Source organism: Cynocephalus volans, chromosome 4 (assembly GCF_027409185.1).
Source record: "Cynocephalus volans isolate mCynVol1 chromosome 4, mCynVol1.pri, whole genome shotgun sequence".
Taxonomy (NCBI): domain Eukaryota; kingdom Metazoa; phylum Chordata; class Mammalia; order Dermoptera; family Cynocephalidae; genus Cynocephalus; species Cynocephalus volans.
Genome location: NC_084463.1, coordinates 42,434,311 through 42,456,564, shown reverse-complemented (window position 1 = coordinate 42,456,564; position 22,254 = coordinate 42,434,311). Strand labels below are relative to the sequence as shown.

At 45.5% G+C, this 22,254-nt stretch overlaps 2 protein-coding genes and 1 pseudogene across 2 annotated transcripts; all 3 read left to right on the top strand.

Moving 5' to 3' along the window:
* Positions 1-221: 221 nt before the first annotated feature.
* Positions 222-7,106, top strand: LOC134376060 (pre-mRNA-splicing factor RBM22-like; annotated as a pseudogene).
* A 5,003-nt stretch (positions 7,107-12,109) lies between these two features.
* LOC134376059 (protein FRG2-like) lies at positions 12,110-13,711 on the top strand. The gene is made up of 4 exons (XM_063094745.1): positions 12,110-12,287; positions 12,583-12,660; positions 12,892-12,969; positions 13,254-13,711. The coding sequence occupies exons 1-4, from the start codon at positions 12,110-12,112 to the stop codon at positions 13,709-13,711; spliced, it is 792 nt and encodes a 263-aa protein (XP_062950815.1).
* A 3,611-nt stretch (positions 13,712-17,322) lies between these two features.
* LOC134376058 (histone H3.1-like) lies at positions 17,323-17,751 on the top strand. Its single transcript, XM_063094744.1, has one exon. It carries the CDS (start codon positions 17,341-17,343, stop codon positions 17,749-17,751), a length of 411 nt encoding a protein of 136 aa, XP_062950814.1. The 5' UTR covers positions 17,323-17,340.
* The last annotated feature ends 4,503 nt before the right edge of the window (positions 17,752-22,254 follow it).

Here is a 22,254-nt window from a genome sequence, read left to right as displayed (position 1 = left end):
CTGGAAGAAAGGATGGGGTCCTCCTCACCACTGCAATCCAGGCCTCCTTCCCATGGGGGCAGAATCAGTGTGATGCAAAAGAGGACAATGTAGAAGGAACACATCCTGTTTGGAAGCCAGACTAACACAAGAGTAAGTACCAACCATGTGGAAACCAAAAAGGAACTTTTTTCTCTGTCCTGTGGGCATCACTTAACTTCTGTTCTCACTTAATGGCTTAAATGATTGTTTCCAAGCTCCATACAGCCTCTGGGGGCACCGGGCACCAGGCAGTGGATGCCTTTGGTGAATTCTGGTGACCTAAAGCATTATCATCACAAGCATGACCTCCTCCCTGTGAGCATCACCCCCTGGCAATCCGGACAGTGCACAAGCTGGAACCCACTGAATCAAGAGTAGGTCTAAGGGGATCACGTCTACACTCCTGTCCTTTCTAGCAAATTTGAAGGCAGGTGGATGTGTAGTAAATAAGTAATGAAAAAAGACTGAAAAAGTTAAAATAGCAACTTGATGAAATCATTGAACATAAGCCTATGAAAGCTAATCCTCCCACAATGATAGCATTTTTACATATATGTACATACCTATCTACCCATAAAGCTGCCAATTTTATAAAAAATAAATTATATGTCATGTTTTTTTTTTTTTTTTAAAGAAATAGTTCTGTCCCTTTGAGCACTGGAAAAGGGCCCACAAGATCAAGTCCTGGTCCTGGATGAGTTGAGCAGGGACTGTCCTAGGAAAGGGGGAAGGGCTAGGTCAAAGCCCTCTGGGTGCACTGGTGGCAGTGGGAGTGTGGGGGGGAGAAGGTGAGATCCAGATAGAGGAGCAGCCAGGGCCTGAGGATTCTGGAGTAGTGGGGCCAAGGACACTGATGGCTACGCACCCCTGAGCAAGCAGATTTGGCCAGATCTAGGTGAATCTCTGAAGCCCTGGTGGGAGGGTCAGATGAGTGACTGAATTGGAGATACCTGGGGTGCCAGGTAAAAGAAGCCTCTTTTTCCTAATTGAGCTGCACCTCGGAAGGGGGCCAACCTTGACAAACACATTTGGCCATTGATACATTTGACAGAGGAAGGGAACTAGGCAAGAAGCAGAATCCTGAGGTTTGGCTTCCCCAACTGGATGGCCCTGTGAACAGGACTGCCCCTGAGACCAGCAGGTGGAGTGGGGCTGGGACTGCAAAGTCTGGAGCTGGGGATGTAAACTGCACATGTGTTTGCCAGGAGGCTGCTGAGAGCTCAAGGCCATAGGCCAGGTTTCCAGCCCTGAGCCTGCAGCAGCTCAGAGATTCAGGGCCAGTTTGGTTCTTCCCTGCGAGGTTGTGGGCCTCTAGGGCTGGTCAGCCAAAAAGAGCCCCATTTATTCTCTTCCTTAAAGCTCAGGTGGATCAAGATAGGTGAAGACTTGAATGTAGACCATCTGATAATACCAGGTCCTTGTGGCTTTGGGCACCCCCTCCATCCAGAACCAGCCAGCCCCTTCTCTCTCCTACTGCCATGAGCAGTAGCGTGGCTCCTTCCAAGCACTGTCTACTTTCTGCTTCCCCACCACTGCACAGTGCAGCCTGTGCACCAGCACCTGCTTGGCAGCTGGTACCATGCAGCAGCAGCAGAATCCTCACCCTGAGCACTGGAGGCCCCCATACCCTGGAGTGACCAGAGCATCAGGACCCCACACTCTGACACCCTGAACCAGGAGGAAAAGTCCCCCTGCTTTCTTGGCCTCTACCAGCTACCCCAGGTCCCCAAAATGTAGACGTGTGCCCCAGAAGTCCAAACCACTGAGTGTCACTTCCCCTGTGGCACAGTAGACCTTCTTTCCTTACACTTGCTTTACAGAAACTGACCAAGAGAAAAAAGGAGTCCACTGTGCACTAGACTGCAGAGACCAAGGCCCCTCAAGGTCTCAGGCCTTGGTGCCTGTTCATCGCCACTGCTCCAAACACAGCACGGTCCTGTCGACCAGTCCTGGGTACTTCACTCAGAGACAGGTGCAGCAATGACTTTCTCTTTATCTATAAATATATGCATGTATATGTATTTAGGGAAAGTCCTCTGTGTGTATATATTTATATTTATATCCCCCCAAACACACATATACACACACATCCATTGCAGGAACCAACCAGCCCTTCTGCCAGTGACTGTCAGGGAATGGACCAGGGAATGGATGTCAGGAGATCATCCCTACCACGTCCAGGAGCCCCTCAGCTGAATGTCAGACCAGGGCTGTGTGCTTTTGTCCAGGCCCAGCCCAAGGGTAATCATTGGGTGGTAGGAAAACTTTCCTCTTCCCCCAAAGCTCCCCCTGTATCTCACAGGTAGGCAGCAATATATCAGCCCTGAGCACTAGAGGTCCGCACACCCTGGAATGACCAGAATGCAAGGACACCTGGCACCATGAAGAAAAGTCTCCCTATATCCTTGGCCTCTACCAGCCACTCTGTGGCCCCAATATTCACAAGTGCACCCCAAAGCTCCGTACCACTGGCTGCCACCTCACTCGTGGCAGTGTAGACCTCCTTTTCCCCAGATTTACATGAGAGGGACTGACCAAGGGACAAACAGCCCTTACACCCAGACTACACTGTGAAATCTGTGGAGCTGTACCCCACAGCTGGCTGCCAAGAAGGCAAGGAAATGCCACATGGAGACATTCATTGGCATTTCAGGAGCCTCTGGGTCAAATTCCAGATGAAGGCAGTGCCCTCCTGTGCAGGACCAGCTTAAGTATCATCACTGGGTGGCAGGAACACTGCCCTCTTCAACCAAGCCTCCTCCTCAGACAGAGTTCTTTTCTTTCTAGCACCTAAGGGGGCACACACGGTCTGGTTCCATCCTGGATGGGTGGAGGAGAACTTTCTGCAGAAGGAAGAAGGACCATGTGGGCACTCTGGGATGCAATGGTGGCGGTAGGAACATGGTCAAGATGGGCCCAGAATGGAGAAGCAGCCAGAGCCCAGGCCGGGCAAATCTGAGAATCACAGGGGGCTTCTGAGGGCCCAGGATACTGAAGGCTAAAAACTCCTGTGCAAGACGGATCTGGACAGATCTCTCTGGATCTCAGCATCCCATCTCGGGCATGGGGAGTGAGCTCAAGGTGCCCTGAATTGCAGACACTGGGGGTGGGGCCGGCAGAGTCCCAGCAGAGGGACAGCTTCTGCACACACCTGAGTGAGCAGGCTCGGTGGCTTTTGATGACAGCATCCCAACCTCTATGGCCATGACAATCTGAAGGAGCCCCATCTCCTCTGTTCTCATAAGCTCAGGTGGGTCAAGACTGGATAGGACTCGAGGAAAAGACCCCCTGAAAATAGAGGGTCCTGAGGGGCTTTGCAGCCCCCACCACCCAGAACCAGCCAGCCACTTCTGTCCTGAGGCCAAGAACAAAAGCAGAGCTCCTGTTAAACACCTCCTACCCCTCTGGCTCCCCAATACAGCATTGGCGGCCCATGAACGTACCCTGGAATGACCATGGTGGCAGAAACCTCAACCCCTAACTCCTCTAACCTGAAGGAACAGGCTCCCTATGCACTCAGGCTACAGCATCCACTGCAGGGACCCAACAGGCACAAGGGTGACCCAATAATCCAAGCCACAAGTGGCCACTCCCCCTATAGCAGTGTAGACCTCCTGTCTCCAGGCACACAAGCAGGAGCTGACCAAGGGAACAAGTGGACTTTACACCTAGACTGTAGTGTGAAATCTGCATGTGCCCACTTGATACAGTTATGAAAATCCCTGAGTGTGCGGGTGTACATGTGTGTCCCACTTCCAGGAGATCCTAGGCTGAGGACCGTCCTCAGGGCACCCCCTCTTTTTCAGCCCCTGCCCAAGTGTTGTCACCCTGTGGTGGGGCAGGTCTCTTCCCCTGAACCTCTCCATCACAAACAGTTCTCTCATTTCTAACACAAAGGGGAGGGCACACACATTCATATATGTGTGGGAACTGCTACCCACCAACAACCAGTTCTGTGATGGGCACCTGCTGGGCAACCTGTAATTGAATTTCAGAATTTAATTCTGATACTGTCCACCTGGGCAGAGCCTCAGACCCAAAGATTGAAGGCTCAGTCTCACAAGACTGCCCCCACTTCAGACACCAGTTTCAAGTAGTAAGTTGTCATGTGCTTTTCCAACTGACTGGATACAAACCTGGGGTCCAACCAACCCCTCCTCAGGATTGAATAATTGGCCAGAGCTGCTCAGGGGACTCGGGGATACACTTTAATATGTTGAGTCTTTTACTACAAAGAATATTACAAAGTTAAAGATAAAGAGCCAGATGAAAAACATGAATTGAGCGAGGGATAAGGGAAGGAGCTTAGCACTTCCATGCCCTCTGCAGGTGCAGGTGCACCCCCTGCGGGAATATCCACGTATCCAGCCATGCCTAAGCTAGCAAAGCCCAGTTTCATTTTTTTTTTTTTTTTGTCTTTTTCGTGACTGGCACTCAGCCAGTGAGTGCACTGGTCATTCCTCTATAGGATCCGAACCCGCGGCGGGAGCGTCGCCACCCTCCCAGCGCAGCACTCTACCGAGTGCGCCACGGGCTCGGCCCTCATTTTGTTTTTTTAATATGGGAGCTTCATTGTATATTCATCATTGATTAAATCGTTGGCCATTGGTGATCAACTTAACCTTCAGCCTCTCCCCTTCCAGGAGGTTGGGATGAACATTCCAACCCTCTAGTCATGCCTTGGTCTTTCTGGTCCCCATTCTGAAGCAATCTAGGGTTCCCCAACCACAGATCATTTCATTAGCATACAAATGACACCTTATAGATCCCACAATTTCTAGGATTTTAGGAGCTGTGTGCCAGGAAACAGGGAAGAACAAATATATGTATTTTACAATGACTAAAAAGAGGAAAAATAACTAGAACTTTAGCCTATTGTACCATATTGCTTTCTCACAAAGAATACGAACACTGTGAGAACCAGATGCTGGTCACTGGAGAGTCCCCATTATCTCACCTCTGGGACAGAAGTGAACCTTCTCACCTGGGAGGGGGATCAACTCAGAATCTCTGACTTGTGTGTTGAATCACAGGCAGAGGGACACAGCTAGGACCCACTGGCATGGGAACTCCACTGACAAGTCAGTCACCTGCAGGAGTGGGTTCAGGCACATGTGGCTGGCAGTTTCGCACCACGACCACAGGCCCAGAAGCCTGGACAGCCCAGACAATCCCCTCCAACCAGTAAACTTCTGTAAGGACACTTGGTCTGGATCCAAGGATAGTAAAGCTGGGTGGCCTGTGACAACACTATTGCTATGTCCATGGGGAAGACTTTTAATGCCTGAACTATTTTAATTTCAGAATTTAAAAAATCTGCTAGAGGCTGGGGTTTTGATGCTTCCTGTTTGATTAGAAACTGTCAGTGAAGTAGAAAATACATTCAGGAATCGTGGGTGTGCATTTGTAGACTTGACAGGCTTACTTTACAGTTGGGGATGTGGGGTTCAGATTCTTTAGAATCTCTACCCTAGTGGAAGTCAGGCACATCCTGTTCCAGTCACCCAAAGGCTAGTTTAAGTGTAGCCTCGAAGGGATTTGGCTGAAGTAATCAAAGATAAAATTTTAAATTAGTCAAAGCAGGGGCTTTCTGGGTGGGCCTGATTCCATAAAAGAGTAAACTATAAATTTTTCTCCTTTGAAAAGGCTGGGCCTGACGAGACTGTGGTGGTCCTACCTCCCACCTCAGAAGCTATCACTGCCTCTGGATACTCTCAAGGTGGTGACATCTCTGGGATCCAACACCCACAACAGACAGAACTCATAGGATGTGAACTTCCTCATTCTGTGACAGATATGCCTTGGAAAAAACCCATATATCTTAGTAGTCAAATGAAAGGACAAAAAAGAAAGCACAGCCAGCCCCAGGCTATTTACAGTGTCTCACTGGTGCCCTGGGGTCCACAAGCATTTCTAGAAGACTGAAGTGTGTCAAACCTGCAGTAAATTAAAGAATGTCTGTCCTATCCGCCTCTTAGGCCTAGAGTATGGTCTGCTCACTCAGGTTCATGATGTAACTGTCTTAAGATGACATACCACAGTCAAATGTCAACAAAAAGAACCACGCACATAACGCGTATGAATCTGGCCCTCACATCATGAGCAGGAGGGGTGACAATTAGGTTTGTATCTCATGAATATTCTAAGTAAGTAAGTAAATAAATAAATAAATAAATAAAATAAATAAATAATAAAAAAGAAACACACACAGAATATGAAGGAAGAGATTTCTTATTGATGGAACACAGCCAATTGATGTGCTGGGGAAAGCCACATCCACCTGTGACAGGCTGCTCAGGCTGTCCCGGACCGCATTCTACTGTAAAAAAGAATTGGCCCCACATTTGCTCCCTCTGGGTGAGAGGAAAGTGCAAGAGAGAAGAGAAGGGTCCTTGCAGACATGAGAAGCCTACAGATGCAGGTGATACCTTTGGTGATCAGAATACTAAAGGCCAATATTTTGGAATCGATGACCATTTTGCAGACAATCTTTTAAAGTGAGCTTTGACCGTGCCTTGTCTGGACCCACGAGAGGTCAAGATTATCACCACAGTAGATGTTGGTAATCCGGGCATTACAATTACTGAGTTCAGAGAGAATTCGATCATCACTGTTGTACAGAGACAGCAGTGTGTTCTCACCCAGTTTGCAACAAGGCAGGCTGCAGAAGTGGCTGCTGATTAATTAATGAGTTGATTATTAATGACCACAGACTCAATGTGAAATGAGAAATATTTCAAGCAGCCAGAGGAAAAGAAAAAGGAAAGAATGAAACTGTAGCCTCTTGGATGAAGCTAGAACCTGTTCTATGACTGCCAGGAGCCTTTTTTTCCACCTGCAGCAGCAGAAGTCCCTTAAAACTCCAACATACCCCCACGTGATCCTCCAGCTCTGGTGGACATTGCCCACACCCCCCACACACCCCGCCTGGTATTGCTCTGCCTCCACGCCCAGGTTTTGAGTCGCACATACTACACCCAATGAAACCACCCCCTCCTTTCATAAGGACTCCAGGACCAATCTGCTGTCTTTCTCAGGACTCTCAGAGGATGGGGACTTATGCTGGAAAACACAGGAGTTTCTAACACGTTATCACCACTCTGGCACTCCATGGAAGAAAAGGCACTTACAATATGCAGTACAGTCATTCCTTGGCGTCTGCAGGAAATTGGTTTCAGGACCCTTGTAGCGACTAAAATCCAGGGATACTCAAGTACCGTACATTAAATGGGTAGTGTTTGCATATAACCTAAACACATCCTCCCTTATACTTTAAATCATCTCTAGGTTACATATAATACCGAGTAGAATGTAAATTCTATGAAAATAGTTGCCAGATGTATTTTTAAAAAATTTCTACCACTTTTATTGGTGGATTATAATTTTTACTGATTTGGGGGTATTTTTGATCTGCAGTTGGTTGAATCCTCAAATCTGGTGCCCAGTGATGTGGACGACCAATTGTAGATGTCTTGTAAAGTAAGTAACAGATGTCTTTTACACCCATAGGTGAATTTTACAGTTACCCAAAATTCAGTCATTTACACACTAATTATAGATGTTTTTCATAGCTTCTTATAAACATTATATTTTAATGCTGTTGCAAATTTTAACTCAGTTGTCTTATAAAATCAACTAATATAAAAATAATTTTATATGGCATTATAATGTTTTATTTAAATTCAACTTAAATTGATGTACTTTAGTTAGGAAATGTCTGCGTGTCTACCCCTCGCAGGCATTATGTAGGGTTTCACAGTCTGCACAGTCACCACATCTGGGGAAACTCTGATGTGTCAGACACAGGCTGTTCCCTGCATAGCTTTTCCCTCCTCAGGCAGCAGCCAAGTCATGAGAGAGTGAAAGCCGAGTGTTCCCTACAGTAGAGGCTCTTATTCCTGGGCACTCTCCTCAGAGTAGGAGGACACCAGAAGGCTCTTTTAGGGGACACTTACTGGGACATGGGCTTAGCCCTGTAAGATGTGAGGATTCTGACCAGTAGGTAGAGACTTCTAAGGAGGGAGGATGAGGCAGCTGTTCTGAACCTGGAGCCCCACCATGCCTTGTCCCATCTCATAAAGACAGTTCCGAGGGATTGTTCTGGAACATGTCTGGACAGTGAAGCTTGGGGAACAGTGTAGGCTTTGATAAGACTCAGGTGAGGTCTTCTGTGGGGAGACAGGAGGTTAATGCTCAGCATCTGGGCTGGTGTTCTGTGGCCAATTAGGGTGTCTGGTTGGGTCAAAGTCTATTTTTACTAGGGAGGAGACAGGAAAGTCTGGATGGCTCCCAGGTCTTGTTTCTAATTTTGGGGGGGTGGGGGGGTGGGGGGATCTTGAAAGGGCTGAGTCTTAATATCTTTGGGAAATTCTAGAAAGTCTGATTGGGAACCTGGGAAGACCCGTTGCTTGGTACCTGAATGCTCAGTGTGGAGTCGGCCACATTTATGCTTGGCAGGCAGAGAGCTGGGTTTGCATCCATATCAGCATAGCCTTGTGCCAGAGACTGAAGAACAGGTGGCTCAGGACAGGTGTCTTGGTGGCAGGCTGGTGAACATCATGAGTTTTGTTGGCTGTCAGCCTGGCAATGAGGGTTGGGTTCTGACTAAAGTGCTTGGGTACAGCATGGGGCCAATCAACAAATCCACCCCCCCATCCTTCAGCTCTCCCTGAGCTGAGAACCCAGTACACGACTTGGTTGAGGCTTTGCCAGGTAAATGGATCTCATCTCAGGTTTCGTGACAGGTGGCTGGCCTGTGAGATCAGATCCAAGACAGGTGTATTCTTGGATGTATAAACTGGCATCAGCCTGCTAAGGTGATGTGGGAGAGATGATATAAAATAAAACATATTGGAAACTCCTCTCAAAGAAGAATAAAAACAAACTCAGTATAGAAACACAAATGATCATATTTTACTTAAAGAAGCAATTCAACTTTATGATTGAAAAAAGTAAATTACAAAATATATGTGTTTTGTGTGAACATCAGTTTGAAAAAGAAAACATTTCCTAATGCTGTTTTTGTTTGTTGGTTTGTTACAATCAGTAAAAACACACCATCTTGTACATGCTTGTAGGGAGTATAAACAGCCAGTGATCTATGGAACGACAACTAAAAAAGACATCAAGAGTTGAAAAAGGAAAGCTCTTGCAAATAGGATTCTACTTTCTGGTGTTGGTGTGAGCAGGACTGAAGTCATGTTGGGACCTAAAACATCATGGGCTTTAAAAGATTTTAAAAGGACATAGTGTTTTTCTTAGAATGCATTTCTCTGAGTTCCCTCTTATCCTGTGGTTATTTAACATTTTGAAACTTGGTTATGGGACAAGATGATATTATTCACATTAATGTAAAGTTTGTTTTCCAGCCAGCCTGAAGCTGCAGACTTGCCAGAAGGAACAAACTATCCAGACCCTGAAATAACAGCAAAGATGGGAGCAGAAGCCAGATGGAGTCTTGGAGAGACTTTGCACTTCGCCCCTTGCACATTTCCCTCCCTCCTGCTTTTCATTTTTCAAATTCTATTCCCTCAGACCCCTCATAAAAAAACTCAGTAAAGGAGAGTCTTTCAGATGGCGTTGGTCTGGCTGTTCTTCAGGTTTACCAGGGAGATGGCTTCAGTCTGGTCATTCTCCTTCAGGTTGCTGGAGAGATAGTTTAGCCCAACATCTCTCCTCAGATCACTGGGATTCCTGGACAACAGCTGACTTCCAACTCCAACAACAGTTGACTTTTGAGTGGTTTGCTGTTGAAAGGGGCCAGGCAGCTGGACTGTGCCCTGTCACACTGGAAGGCATCTGATAATAACACCTGAACACATGCACCATGGTGTTGGTACACATGTAAATAATAGCAAACAAACAAACAAAGAAAAGTACACATATGAGAAAAATCTTTGTGGTCATCCAGACCTTTAATACCTACATATGAAGGGCATTGCTATAGGTCAAATGTGTGCCCCAAAAGTTTATATATTGGAAACTTCATCTCCATTGTAACAGTGTTAAAAGAGTGAGAAATCCAATCATAGTATTTGAAGGTGGGGCCTTTGTGCAGTGATTGGATCATGAGGACTGTGCCCACACTAGTGGGTTGATCGACTCATGAAGTAACGAGTTATCATGGGCGTGGCTCTCATAGCTTTATAAGGAGAGCCAGAGATTGTAGGTTAGCTTTCTTGCTCATGCCATGTTCATTTTCATTTTCATGTGCTCCCCTGTATCACCACAGGAACTGTAGAGAGTTCCCACTGAGAAGAAGGTCCTGTCACATGCACCTCCTGGACAATGGACTTCCCAGCTTCCAAAACTGTAAGAAATACATTTCATTTCTTTATAAATTATCTAGTTCCAGGTGTTCTCTTATAGGAAACAGAGAACAGACTAAAACAGGCATAGACATGAAGCAAATCAGGAGACTTGTAAAGAGCAATTAGCAGAAAACCAGGGAGGAAACACCATCAGAGAGTCGTAAGATTCCCTCATTACCCCTCGGTTTTGCTGATGCTTTAGCTGAAGTTCCCTGGGAAACTTCTACAATGGAATCTTCCTCTGCAGTGTTTCTTTCCTGCAGAACCAACCATGTTATGTGTCTAAATGTGTCTCACCTCTTGTCCCCACCTGGGTCATGGGAAGCAAGGACACAGTCTTTGCTTGTGTTTTGGAATGAAGGAAGCACTGAAGGTCTGTGAGCTTCACTTCTGTTAATCTTGTTAAAAACCCTGAGGTCTAGAGTTGCTGAAGCTTCCTTGGTTTCAGGTTTCTCTTCTCTTTATTAGAGCCCAAGGGTTGTGGAGAAGGGCCCCACCCCAGCAGTTCACGGGCACCTACTGGTCCTTGCTAAGTGTTCTAAGGCCTGACGGTTTTTCAAATTCTCTTTGGGTTGAGGAGGAGGGAGGTCAGTGAGTCAGCATCAATCACAGGCAGCTTGAAAAGGTTAAGGGTCTTCTGTATGTAGCTACTGGTTTTTTAGGACAGGACACAGACAAGTGGTCCATGAGTTGTCTGAAATTTGATGATGCAATAGTCATATCCACAACCAACTTTAATCAGGAAAACAAGAGAAAATCACCAAAGGTACAAGAATGGGAATCATGATCCACCTGTCTTACTATCTCAGATTTTGAATGCTGACTCAACAGAACACAGCGGCGCTCCCAGCATGACCAGAAAATGCTGTGGCAGAGGGAAAGTTTTCCTCTCCAGCTGGGCTTTTTGTTGCCTCTGAAATCAGAGGTTGATTAGGTTAGCATCGGTACTAACGTAGTGACATCCATGAAATCACACTTGATCTAATTTTTTCCACCCCTTTTAGGACAGAAAGGAGTATTTTATTTCGTATGTATTTTTTCCTGTATTTTTATTTTATTACACACGTGTGTATCTAATACAAAAAAAAAAACCCTATAATTTGGTATTTTTCATTTCCAAACATTAGAGAAAATTGAACATGTATACAATTTTAAAACTGTACATTATTTTTTTATGTACAAAATATGCAAGCGTACTTCAAAAAATTTATGAAAAAGTAGAAATAAAAGATAATACAAATCTTTCCATGAGTTTTTGTTTTGTTTCATTTTGTTTTGTTTTGGTTTGGTTTGGTTTTGGCAGTTGGATGGTATGGGGATCTGAACACTTCACCTTGGTTTTACAAGCTCTGTCAATGAACTTTTTGAAGACCCCTCGTGTATATATATATACATGTCAATATACTGTTTGTGTCACTCTGCATGTTGAAATCTGTGCAGGGTCTTAAATACTTCTGGGTGAGAATCGAGTCAGAAATCAGATGGAAATTGTCTCCTGACTTCCTGTATCTGTGTCCCCTGGCTACTTATCCTGCTTTTGGACTCTATGACAGAACCCTTCAAAAGTGTCCTTTTACCCATGTCTAGGTCCCCAGTACGATCACAATCCCCAACATTCCTTATTGAGGTGCCGATGCGTGGCAGGAGGAAGGAGTGTCTTCAGCCAGGAGGAGTGAGCCACGCCCAGCTGAGGGGCTTATCAAAGGCAGGCCCAGGAGGCCGACCCCCACTGCGCATCTGTACGTGCAGGAGAGAGGACCTTGCACTTGAACTTCAGCATGGAGTCGGGAACGGAAGAAGCAGAACCTCACTGCTCCCTCCAGCACTGCACTGACCAGCCTTCTTTCCAACAACTCTCCTTTAAAGAAAGTGGCTCAGAGGAGGAGGAGAAACCATCTGAAGAGAAACACAAGACTCTGTCTTTACATTCCAGTGAGAACTGCACCCAGAGGCGAGGTACGGACTCGAGCTGTCCATGTGGAGGCTGGAAGGAAGGTAGACTCAGGGACAGTGAGGATGTTTCTTTGGTAGAGTTTAACTTTGAGACTGGGCTTGGGAAAGGAGTCATCACTCTCCAGGGGCCTTGAGAAATGTGACAATTATCCCTTGGAAGCGTATTCTTCCCATTTACACTTGACATTGACTGAACGGCCTTGGTTGAGAGAATGACCCACAAATACAGATCGGGAACAGACTAGGGGGCTCTGAGGACCTAAGAGGAGCCAGTCACCTAAGCTCCCTTTTCCTCTAGGACCAGAACTTAATCTGAACGAGAAGGAGAATTCCAAGGAAACTGAGCTTAACGCTGGAAACAGCATTGACAGATCAGGTAAGATTTGATTTTCTCAGGGAGGGAAAGGGACAGGGGATGGGTTAACACAGTTTCCCCTGGGCATGGAATTGGGAGCTCTTGGCAGGCCGGGCCTTACAGATCCTGGACTCGAGAATGAAAGAGCACTGAGTTTTGGGTGCAGCCTCAGCTGCTTGTGTGTCCAGGATGGACCAGGGTTGCTAAGGTGTTCAGCTGTAGGCACTCCCTCAAACTCTCAATTATCCACAGAATCTGAGTCCAGCTCAGATGGGAGGAAGTCCAGGAAGAGGAAAATCAGTTCCAAGGACAGTTGCCAAGATGGAACAGGTAGGTCCTTTTTTGTCCTGAGAGCAGACCAGCAGGAAACTTATACAGGGCTTGGGCAGAAAGGATGTTTCTCAGCGTCTGAGAGGGTCTTAGAGATCCTGGGACTCAGAGAGTGTTTTGGTACCTATGAGGAGCTCAGCCTCATTTCATTATGGAGACTCAGAAGGTCAGGAAGGAGGAGGAGAGACAAGTGGAGTTCACCTGAAGGTGCACGGTGAGATCCCGGGAATGAGGTCTGTGGAGACTTTTCTGGCAAGTCTCTCACTCCCTTGCTTCCTCCCCAGGGAACTGTCTAGGAGATGAGCACAGCTTGACTTCAGAAAAGAAACCAAAGGCCTCTGACCCTGTGAACTTCAGGAAAATTGAGGAGACCTATGACATCCACAGTTGGGAATTGCAGGGGGCCCACACTGGGCACAGCAAGAAGCGAAGATTTGGGTCCCTAAGACACCACCCACCACCACTTCGGAAAAGCCTGGTGACCTTCCTGCGTGCTATGTGTGAGGTCATTTATCAAGACATAGCTCAGGTACAGGCCCAGCAAATCCATTCTCCGTTGACCAGGGAGCAGTTCTCTGATCTTGCCCAGCTCTGGGGGTCTCTGTGCACTGCAGTGCAGACCTTATATGCCATGGCCACCCAGGCGGCCTATGTCTTCCCTGCTGAGGGCTGGCTCATCCCAGCCCCAGAGCATGGTCCTGGAGATTCATCCCCAGATGGAAAAGCTCAGAGTTTCTCCTAGGAAGGAGAAGATCCCACCCCTTCTCTGCACAGGAGCTAGTGGAGTCTGTCAGTTTATCCGATTAGGCTTGAGCTGAGCACCCTGACCCTGATCAGCAGAGGACTCAGCTCTGGGAGTGAGAACAAAGACCTGCTAATGAAGACCTCGTCGGCTTCCTCCAGGTGATGAGCAGTGAAGATGTTAGACACAGTGTGTTAATAATTGACAGAACCTGGGCGGTCGTAGGAAAGGAAGTTGCACAATACACTCAGAATGCTGCACTCAGGGTTTCATCGAGGACAAAGATTACAGACCAATGTCAAATTTTATGTTAAACATTGACATCTTTAAAATATAACAATCATTCATTTTTTAATAATCAGAACAAATATTAGCATAATAATTCGTGTGTTTGAATATTTTAAAGTGTAGCAAAATGAGTATATATTTATATCCTCTGTGAATTGAGAAAAGGCTGTAGCTCTTCACTGTCCCGCCTCAGTCCGCGACGGATTGACGTCCCCACCACTGACAGCGTCCTCCAGTGTGCTGTGCACAGTTCTCAGTGTGAGGAACTCGTGGTGCAGTCACCACACCATGATCGTTTACTTTCTGTTTCCTTTTTGTCCCATCTAAGCTAAAGTAGGTAAATGCTAATTGATGTATTGTGTATTATTCAGCTGGCTTATATTATATGACTAACTTTAAACATTACCCCATTTTATAGGTTTCAGTTTGGCATATTTTACTGTAGAATATGAAATCTAATATAGATATGGTCATTTGACTTACATACACATATTTTTATGTTTTATTTTATATATTGTTCTATTTACATTTTACACTGAGTTTATGCACACTTTCATCATAAATGTATATACATTTTTAACAGAAAAATAAAATCAGTTGGGTATTGTTTTGTCATTTGCCTTATAATTTCCATTTAACATAGAGATGAGAAAAATATCAATGTTTTTTGAGTATTTAATATTTTAGATAATTACCTAGTTCATTCATGTGGAGGTTGTTGTTACTGACTGTGCGGGTTAGAGCACCATTTTCTATTTACTTCTGAGTTATATTCACCCTGATTACTCTAGACCCAACAGCTGTTTCTGTAGTTGGGGGACAGCAGTTTGTCATTGCAGTACAAGGGTCAACTCAATAATAAAATATTACAAATCAATTTGAACCCAACACATAGCTTTGAATTATACACAACATACACGCACATATGTACAAAATAATATTTTACAAGTTACAGTTGTGTGTGGGATATAATTACAAAAATACAAAATAAATAATATAAATAAAATAAAAAAGTACGTAGGAATAAATGTAACAAAACTGTGAAGTGTGTTTGAGAAAAAGCATAGAAAACTCCTGACAGTATGAAAGTAGACATAAACGAAAGATCATATTATGTTCTTGGGTAGAAAAACTCAATATTATAAACACATCACTTTTCATTAAGCTATTTTATGAATTTAATTTGATCTCAATAGGGCTGTCATCAGTTAGGTATTGAAACTAGGCATGTTATTGTAAAAATCTTAAAGATTAAAACAAATAAAAATAGCCAAAGAAATTCTGAAAAAGAAAAAGTAAAGGTGGTTTCCCTTATGAGCTATGTTGACTGGTGAATAGACTGGTAGATCATTGGAGCTAAAAATTCAGAAATAGACCCAAGTGTGTGGAAATTTTATATAAACAATAAAAGCTACAGTGGGGATGGCATCATTAGCACCTGGTGTTTGGGAATTTGATGTTCCTGTCACAAAGGTAGAAAAATTGATCTATTTTTTACAACCTATAGGACGACGAAGGTGCAATCAAAGATAAATTTGCATGGCTAAGAAGGAAATACTAAATATGCAAATTTTGATAAGGTTAATTCTAACAGGATATACTGGGTTTTTTGAAATTTATGGGGATGGAGAGACAACCCTCAAGAGTTGGTGTTGCTCCCCATTACTCAATTTTAAAATGGATAAAATATTTTCTATGTTTCTTTCTTTGAGAAATTAAAAATTACTAAGGCTTAGCTACACATGATCCTCAAATAATTATTTCATCGGTGGTGCTCTGCTGAGGAAGGGCATAGATTCTCACACCCACAGAGGCATGAGGTTCCATCAGATAGGAGACTTCCCCCTGAGGCCAGAGCTTTGTCCTTTGCAGGTCATCAGAGGCTTTCCCAGGTCTGCACTGTGCTGCAGAACAGCCCTGCCACAGAGGCTTAGCCCTGATAATCCGACCTCAGAAGTAATAGATCTGCAACATAACCAGCACCATTTTAGACAAGCTCAAGTACAAAATGGCACCGTCCACCTCCTCCCCTCCCCTCCACCTTTCTCTTTTACAAGAAGCCTCTTGGTTTCAGAGAAAATGAAACGTTTGGCATTTCCCCACGTGCAGAACTCTCCATCCCCATGATCTAACTCAATCCCCACCCTGGAACTACATCACCCAGCTCTTGGTGCACTGTATAAGCTCTACCACCCCCACACCTGGTGCTGTCCCCATTTTCAGGGCAGCCCTGGGCAGTCCTCCATTTTGAATACAGCCCGGCAGATTTCTTTCTTTAATAAAGCTTGAACAGTACCCAGCATCCCGACTCGCTTTCTTTCAAGAAAGTGACTGAAGAACCTGTGTTGTGGCACTCCTGCAGGGATCCTGATCTCTCTTCATAATCCCTTTCAGGGATTTAGGTTCTTTCCTGAATTTGCCCATCTCACAGTTAGACTGGAGGTTTAAACAAAAACTTTGTTCCTCACTGGGACCCCTGCACTGTCTAACAAGCTTCTCTAGAAGTATGATGTTCTAATCTGTCCTGAGAGGCCCCATCCCAGAGTTTCTCTATGTGTGAAAAGGAAAGTGGGAAGAAGAATAGGGAAAAATCAGGCTCTGCTGGGTACTGGCTCTAGGGTTTGCTTACCTGATTCATGACTCTGATTTACATAAACATTGACAAATATGAATGTCCACTATTACCATTCTATTTAACATTGAATTAAAAATTTTGCCAGCAAAACTTACATAAGAATTATAAGCAAAATTCTGAAAATTGAAAAAGAAGTAGGACTGTCATTGATTGCAAATGACATAAACTTGGTTATAAAATATTTAAGAAATTTGGGGCCAGCCCGTGGCTCACTTGGGAGAGTGTGGTGCTGATAACACCAAGGCCACAGCTTCGGATCTCTATATAGGGATGGCCGGTTAGCTCACTTGGGAGAGCGTGGTGCTGAGGACAAACACCAAGTCAAGGGTTAAGATCCCCTTACCAGTCATCTTTAAAAAAAAAAACAACAGTATGTTGCTGTTAATTGTAATGTCAAATTTATTTGTTAAATAGTTCCAAAAAGCAAAATCATTTTTGTTGCATGTTATGGGTTAATGTTCCTCTAATTGCAGTGCCATAAAAGCTTATTGAAGTTCTTTTGGTGAAACCAGGCACATCATGCCAGCACCTCGGGGCCTGCCCAGGGACCCAGTGCATGAGCGCCTTAAGAGCCAATCAGAGCATAGCCTGCCGTCGCGCCACCCGGCGGCCAACCAATGGGAGCGCTGCGGGCTCTATAAAAGCGAGAGCGCTGAGCTGCTCAGTGCCAGTCGGGAGCGGAGACAGCGGGAGCCACGTCGTGGTCATGGCTCGCACCAAGCAAAGGGCGCGGAAGTCGACCGGCGGCAAGGCGCCGCGGAAGCAGCTGGCCGCGAAGGTAGCCCGCAAGAGCGCCCCGGCCACCGGCGGCGTGATGAAGCCGTACCGCTATCGGCCCGGCTCGGTGGCGCTGCGCGAGATTCGCCGCTACCAGAAATCCAGCGCCCTGCTGGTCCGCAAACTGCCGTTCCAGCGGCTGGTGCGAGAGGTCGCGCAGGATTTCAAGACCGACCTGCGCTTTCAGATGTCGGCTATGATGGCGCTCCAGGAGGCCTGCGAGTCCTACTTGGTGGGGCTGTTTGAGGACACCAACCTGTGCGCCATCCACGCCAAGCGTGTCACCATCATGCTCAGAGACATGCAGCTGGCGCGCCGCCTCCGCGGGAAGCCGGTCTAGGCTCCACGGGCGGTCGCCCTGAGGTCCTGTCACTCCAAAGGCTCTGTTCAGAGCCACCCGTTTGGTACAAACAGTGGCTGTAACATGGCGGGTTTCCGGGCGTCCAAGGGGCTTCTTCTGGCGGTCGGTGCCGGTTCTGTCCCCTTTGTTCGCTTACCGTTTAGGTAGGTAATAAACCTAATGAGGTGTTTGTGGTAACTCAGCCCGATGCCAGTTAGGTTACGAGCCCCGCTAGTTGTCCGCACTAACTGGAGCGTCTGTTCAGACGGCAGCCTAGTTAGGCGCGCTAACTCGGCTTAGTGCCAATTAGGTTGGAAGACTAGTGAGTGGGGTTTATTGTTAACTTGGCCCATGTGCTGTGGGGCTGGTTAGAGGCGTGTGTTTTCAGGCCATCTCCAGTTAGGCCAGAAGTCCAGAGTCACATGTTAACAGCGTAAGTGGAAGGAGGCGCTCTACTCGGTAGTTAACTTCCTGAGCAGTGTCTGGCATGGATGGCCCACATCCCGGCACGTTGGAACAGGCTTCCCAGACCTGCAAAGTAGACTGATAATCTGGGGACGAGGGGCGAGGAATCAATTTGAGGAGAAATCCTGTCACCAGGGTGGTTAGCCAGGAACCCAGTAGTGGAGTTTAGGTCGGGATAACTTGAGTGGCTGTAAGGATACGGATGTAAGAATTTTCTTTCTTTGGTACAAATTACAGTTGTTCACTAAAGGCTTTATTAAATTAATGGAAGCCAGGCACTGTCTGGTGCTGAGAACACAGAGTAAAATCCATTCCCTACTGTCACTGGCCACTCGGTTTTCCAGGGGCTTACAGTTGAGTGAAGGAGGCTTGTATTGCATGTAGAAGCAATGATAGTAAAAAGTGCTCTTATGAATAGCAAGGGGTGTGAGTAAGAGGCTCTCAGAATGCAATAGTGGGATTTGGAAGCCTCTGAGCCCAGCTTGTATCCTGCTGACTCAATTCAAACGCTATAGCAACTAAATGAGTACGCACACAATTGAAAATCTCCACTTTTAGAATGTACGTAAGCTGATGACAAATCCTTGGAGGGCTGGCCAGAAAACAGTACGCAGAGACTGTTATAAATAGAAGCAGACTAATATAGTACTCAAGGAAGCCTTTCCAACACACACATTTGTGTTACATCCCCAGGACTGTCTGTGCGGAAGGGGCACAGCTCTGCACTAGGCACTGTTAATTCTGAGCAGAAAGAAATGGACCTGTCCAGGAAGCGCAGCAGGACTGATAAAGCCCAGCAAGGGTTTTGCGTCCAGGGGTTTGCAGGCAACATACATGTCAGGTCCCATGTGAATCCTTGACTCAAAACCATGTGGACCCAAAGCTGGAGAGACGTGCTGAGAACTGGGCAGGGTGGCCAAGGACAGGGATGCACCAACTGGGCCCCATGGGGATGCCTTCTCACTCTCCAGATACCATGCCACCAACTTGGTGGTGCAGAGATAAGATGACTTGAGAAAAGCTGGAAGAGGAGAGAGCACTGAGGAGAGGCTCAGGTTCTCCCCCTTGTGATATAACTGGGGTCGCTCAGGAAATAGCTTCTAAATACAGGACAAGTAATGCTGCCCTCTGTGGTAGGAAACAATTGCTTGAATGTTTTTAAGTTAATTGCTTTCAAGTGTTTGTCATGAGAACCAATTTAGTCCCACCTGGAAAATTTGAATCATTTTTATAAAACTATGAAACTATTACAATTAGGACTGGGGCCTTTGTTGCTGTCCTGCCGGTCCTACTCATGTGGGAATAGTAAGCTGAAGTGTAGACATTTGTTCCCCTTTTACTGAATTCTGTGAGCCCCTGAATGCTACAGAGACAGCCTCAGAGTGGAGCGTTTACCAGCAGAATGCAGCGGAAACCCTGAAAATAAGCAATGGAAGGAAAAGAGGGCTGGGCATCAGAGGAAAGAATACGCCACCCCAAATATGCCAGGTGGGCATGTGGATTACCTTGAGCTAAAGGCACTTAAAAAGGCACTTCTGTTTTCTTCCTGAAAGCAGGGGACGTGACTCCCATGGGAAACATGCCCTTCCTATACCAGGAGACAAGAAAGATTCTTATCACCAGAGATGTGGACTTGAGGCTGAGAAAAATACACACCTTGTTAAAATAACTTGTATCTTCGTTTAGCCTCATATAATTTAGTTACTTTTTTACAAGTCACTACTCTGCTCAACCTGGTATGTAAACACGTAGGCCGAACCACTTTGGGGGTCTTCATTTTCCTGTGAAGGTGCCCTGGTACATATAAAAATGCAATATGTATGCTTTTCTACTGTTAATCTGTCTTATGTCGTCTTACTCTGTTTAGGTTGCTATAACAAAATACCATAGCCTGGGTGGCTTTTAAACAATACAAATTTATTTCTCACAGTTCCGAAGGCTGGAAGTCATAGATGGGGTGCCAGCAGATTTAGTTTCTCAAGGTCATTTCCTGGTTCACAGATGGTAGCTTCTTCATGTGTCCTCACATGGTGGAAGGGGTGAGGACCCTTTCTAGGGTCCCTTTCATTAGGGCAGTAATCCCACTCATGAGGGCTCCACCCTCATGATCTAATCACCTCCCAAAGCCCCAGCTCCTAACCCCATCACCTTGGGGTTAGGATTTCAACATAGGGAATTCAGGGGAACACAGACATTCAGTCCGTCACAACCTGGATTTGTCTTTACACGACACAATGGACTTTCCTGACTAGGAGTCAGGGTTGAACACAGATGCCGTGACCCTGCTGTCCTGTTTCCGGGGGCCCGTCTTCCTTTCCGTTCAATGGAGCACACTATTTTTCAGGAGTGCCTGGTTCTTTCTCTCGTCTTCTCTGCAATGTTAATAACTTCATGGGGCTGGAGGGAGCAGCATCACACTGAAAGAGTGCCACTGACCGTCACAGTGAAGGGACAGCCGCCTTGTAACTGTTTAGACTTGGTTTCCGAATTGACATGGCTGACATTTTCACTTCAAAATTTTATTTATTTTTAAAAAGACAATCTATAGAAATGGTATAAGATTTAAGAATTTCAAGGGTTTATATAGTGAAAATTGAATCTTTTTCAATTGGAGGGGGTTTCTCAGCCCTTAATTTTCCCTTCAGATGGAGTTTCTTGTATATTTTTCAAGAGGTGCATATACAATCATCTAATTATGACTTTTTACCGAAATGTGCATATATGTTGTCTGACCTGTCTTTTAGTAAACCTAACAGCTTACCAGGATATATAAGAGCTTTCTGATTCTCCTTAATGATTTTATAGTGTTTCCTTTTCAGGATATTAAGGCTGTTTTTGTTTTACCATAAAGATAGCATCTCAGCCCAATAACCAGGGGTCCCTAACAGAACATTAATACTGAAATCCTAGGCTAATGCAGTATTTTAGCAAGTATTTGTTGAATATCCACATTTTCCTGGGGGTGGGGTGGGGAGGGAGGGCAGGGAACAGGCGGAGACCCTGTAAGGCAAATATAACCCTTTCTTTCAGAACTTCATCCTCTGTCCTTCTCTTTTTTTCTTTTGCCACTGGGATAAAAACCCTTGACCTTGGCACTGTAACACTGTGTTCTAACCAACTGAGCTAGCCAGTAGCCCCATTCTCTGTCTTTTTCAAATTCAAATGTATGTAAATCTTAATGGCTAAACACACCTCTTGCCAGTGTGACACGTCAGGAATATATCCTGAAGGACGTTGGAGCTATTTCTGAAATGTAATTGTAGAGAAGGAAAAAAACCTCTACCTTCTTAGGTTTGTAACTGGGGCCTACAAAGTAAACTGACAAAAGCCAGATTAACAGGAGAAAAAGCATGCACTTTTCATCTTAAGTTTTTAATTTTACATGCACGGAGGCTTCAGAGAAAAAGGAAAAACCAACGATGCTGTTAGGCTCAGGCACTCAGATACCATTTTTAACAGGTGATGAATTATGGGAAGGTGACTAGGGCATGCATAGGAGACAAGGGTTGTTTAGTAAGGATTATTTGTGCAGACTCTTCTTGGTGCAGAATTTCCATCTTCTGCGTGGCCATAAAAACTCCCCTAGAGAGGAGATTTCCGGCAGTCCTCATTTCTCAACGTTTCTGCTTTTAGTTAAAGGAAGCTCCAAGAAGGTTTCTTCAATTGTCTTCAGCTCAAAATAATCCCCGTGCCTGTGTACTCATAGCATATGTTGGGATGGCACACTCTGATCTCCTTCATAATCATTGAGGAAGACAGCACCTTGTGGAGGACACTGACATTAATAAACACATGTATTTCACAGGGCCATAGCCTATAGCGTAGTAGGACCAAAGTCCTTAGTTTAGCAGGACTAAAGTCCTGTAGTTTAAGTCATAGCCCAACTCTTTAGAAAAACACATGGAAATGCTAAGATTGGGAAAAACCAGAAAAACTTTCACAGGACTGAAGTCTTTAATGTAGATAAGAGAATTGAAACACAGCAAAAGTGATTGCTCTGGGGGCAGTTGCCCTTGGTGCCGCTAAACCTAAATAATG

Bases quoted from the DNA above. Each gene is read 5' to 3' on its own strand.
- LOC134376059 (XM_063094745.1), top strand. From the start codon at position 12,110: ATGGAGTCGGGAACGGAAGAAGCAGAACCTCACTGCTCCCTCCAGCAC. The intron at 12,288-12,582 runs GTACGGACTCGA...CTTTTCCTCTAG, and splicing joins GAACTGCACCCAGAGGCGAG to GACCAGAACTTAATCTGAAC. The intron at 12,970-13,253 runs GTAGGTCCTTTT...CTTCCTCCCCAG, and splicing joins CAGTTGCCAAGATGGAACAG to GGAACTGTCTAGGAGATGAG.
- LOC134376058 (XM_063094744.1), top strand. From the start codon at position 17,341: ATGGCTCGCACCAAGCAAAGGGCGCGGAAGTCGACCGGCGGCAAGGCG.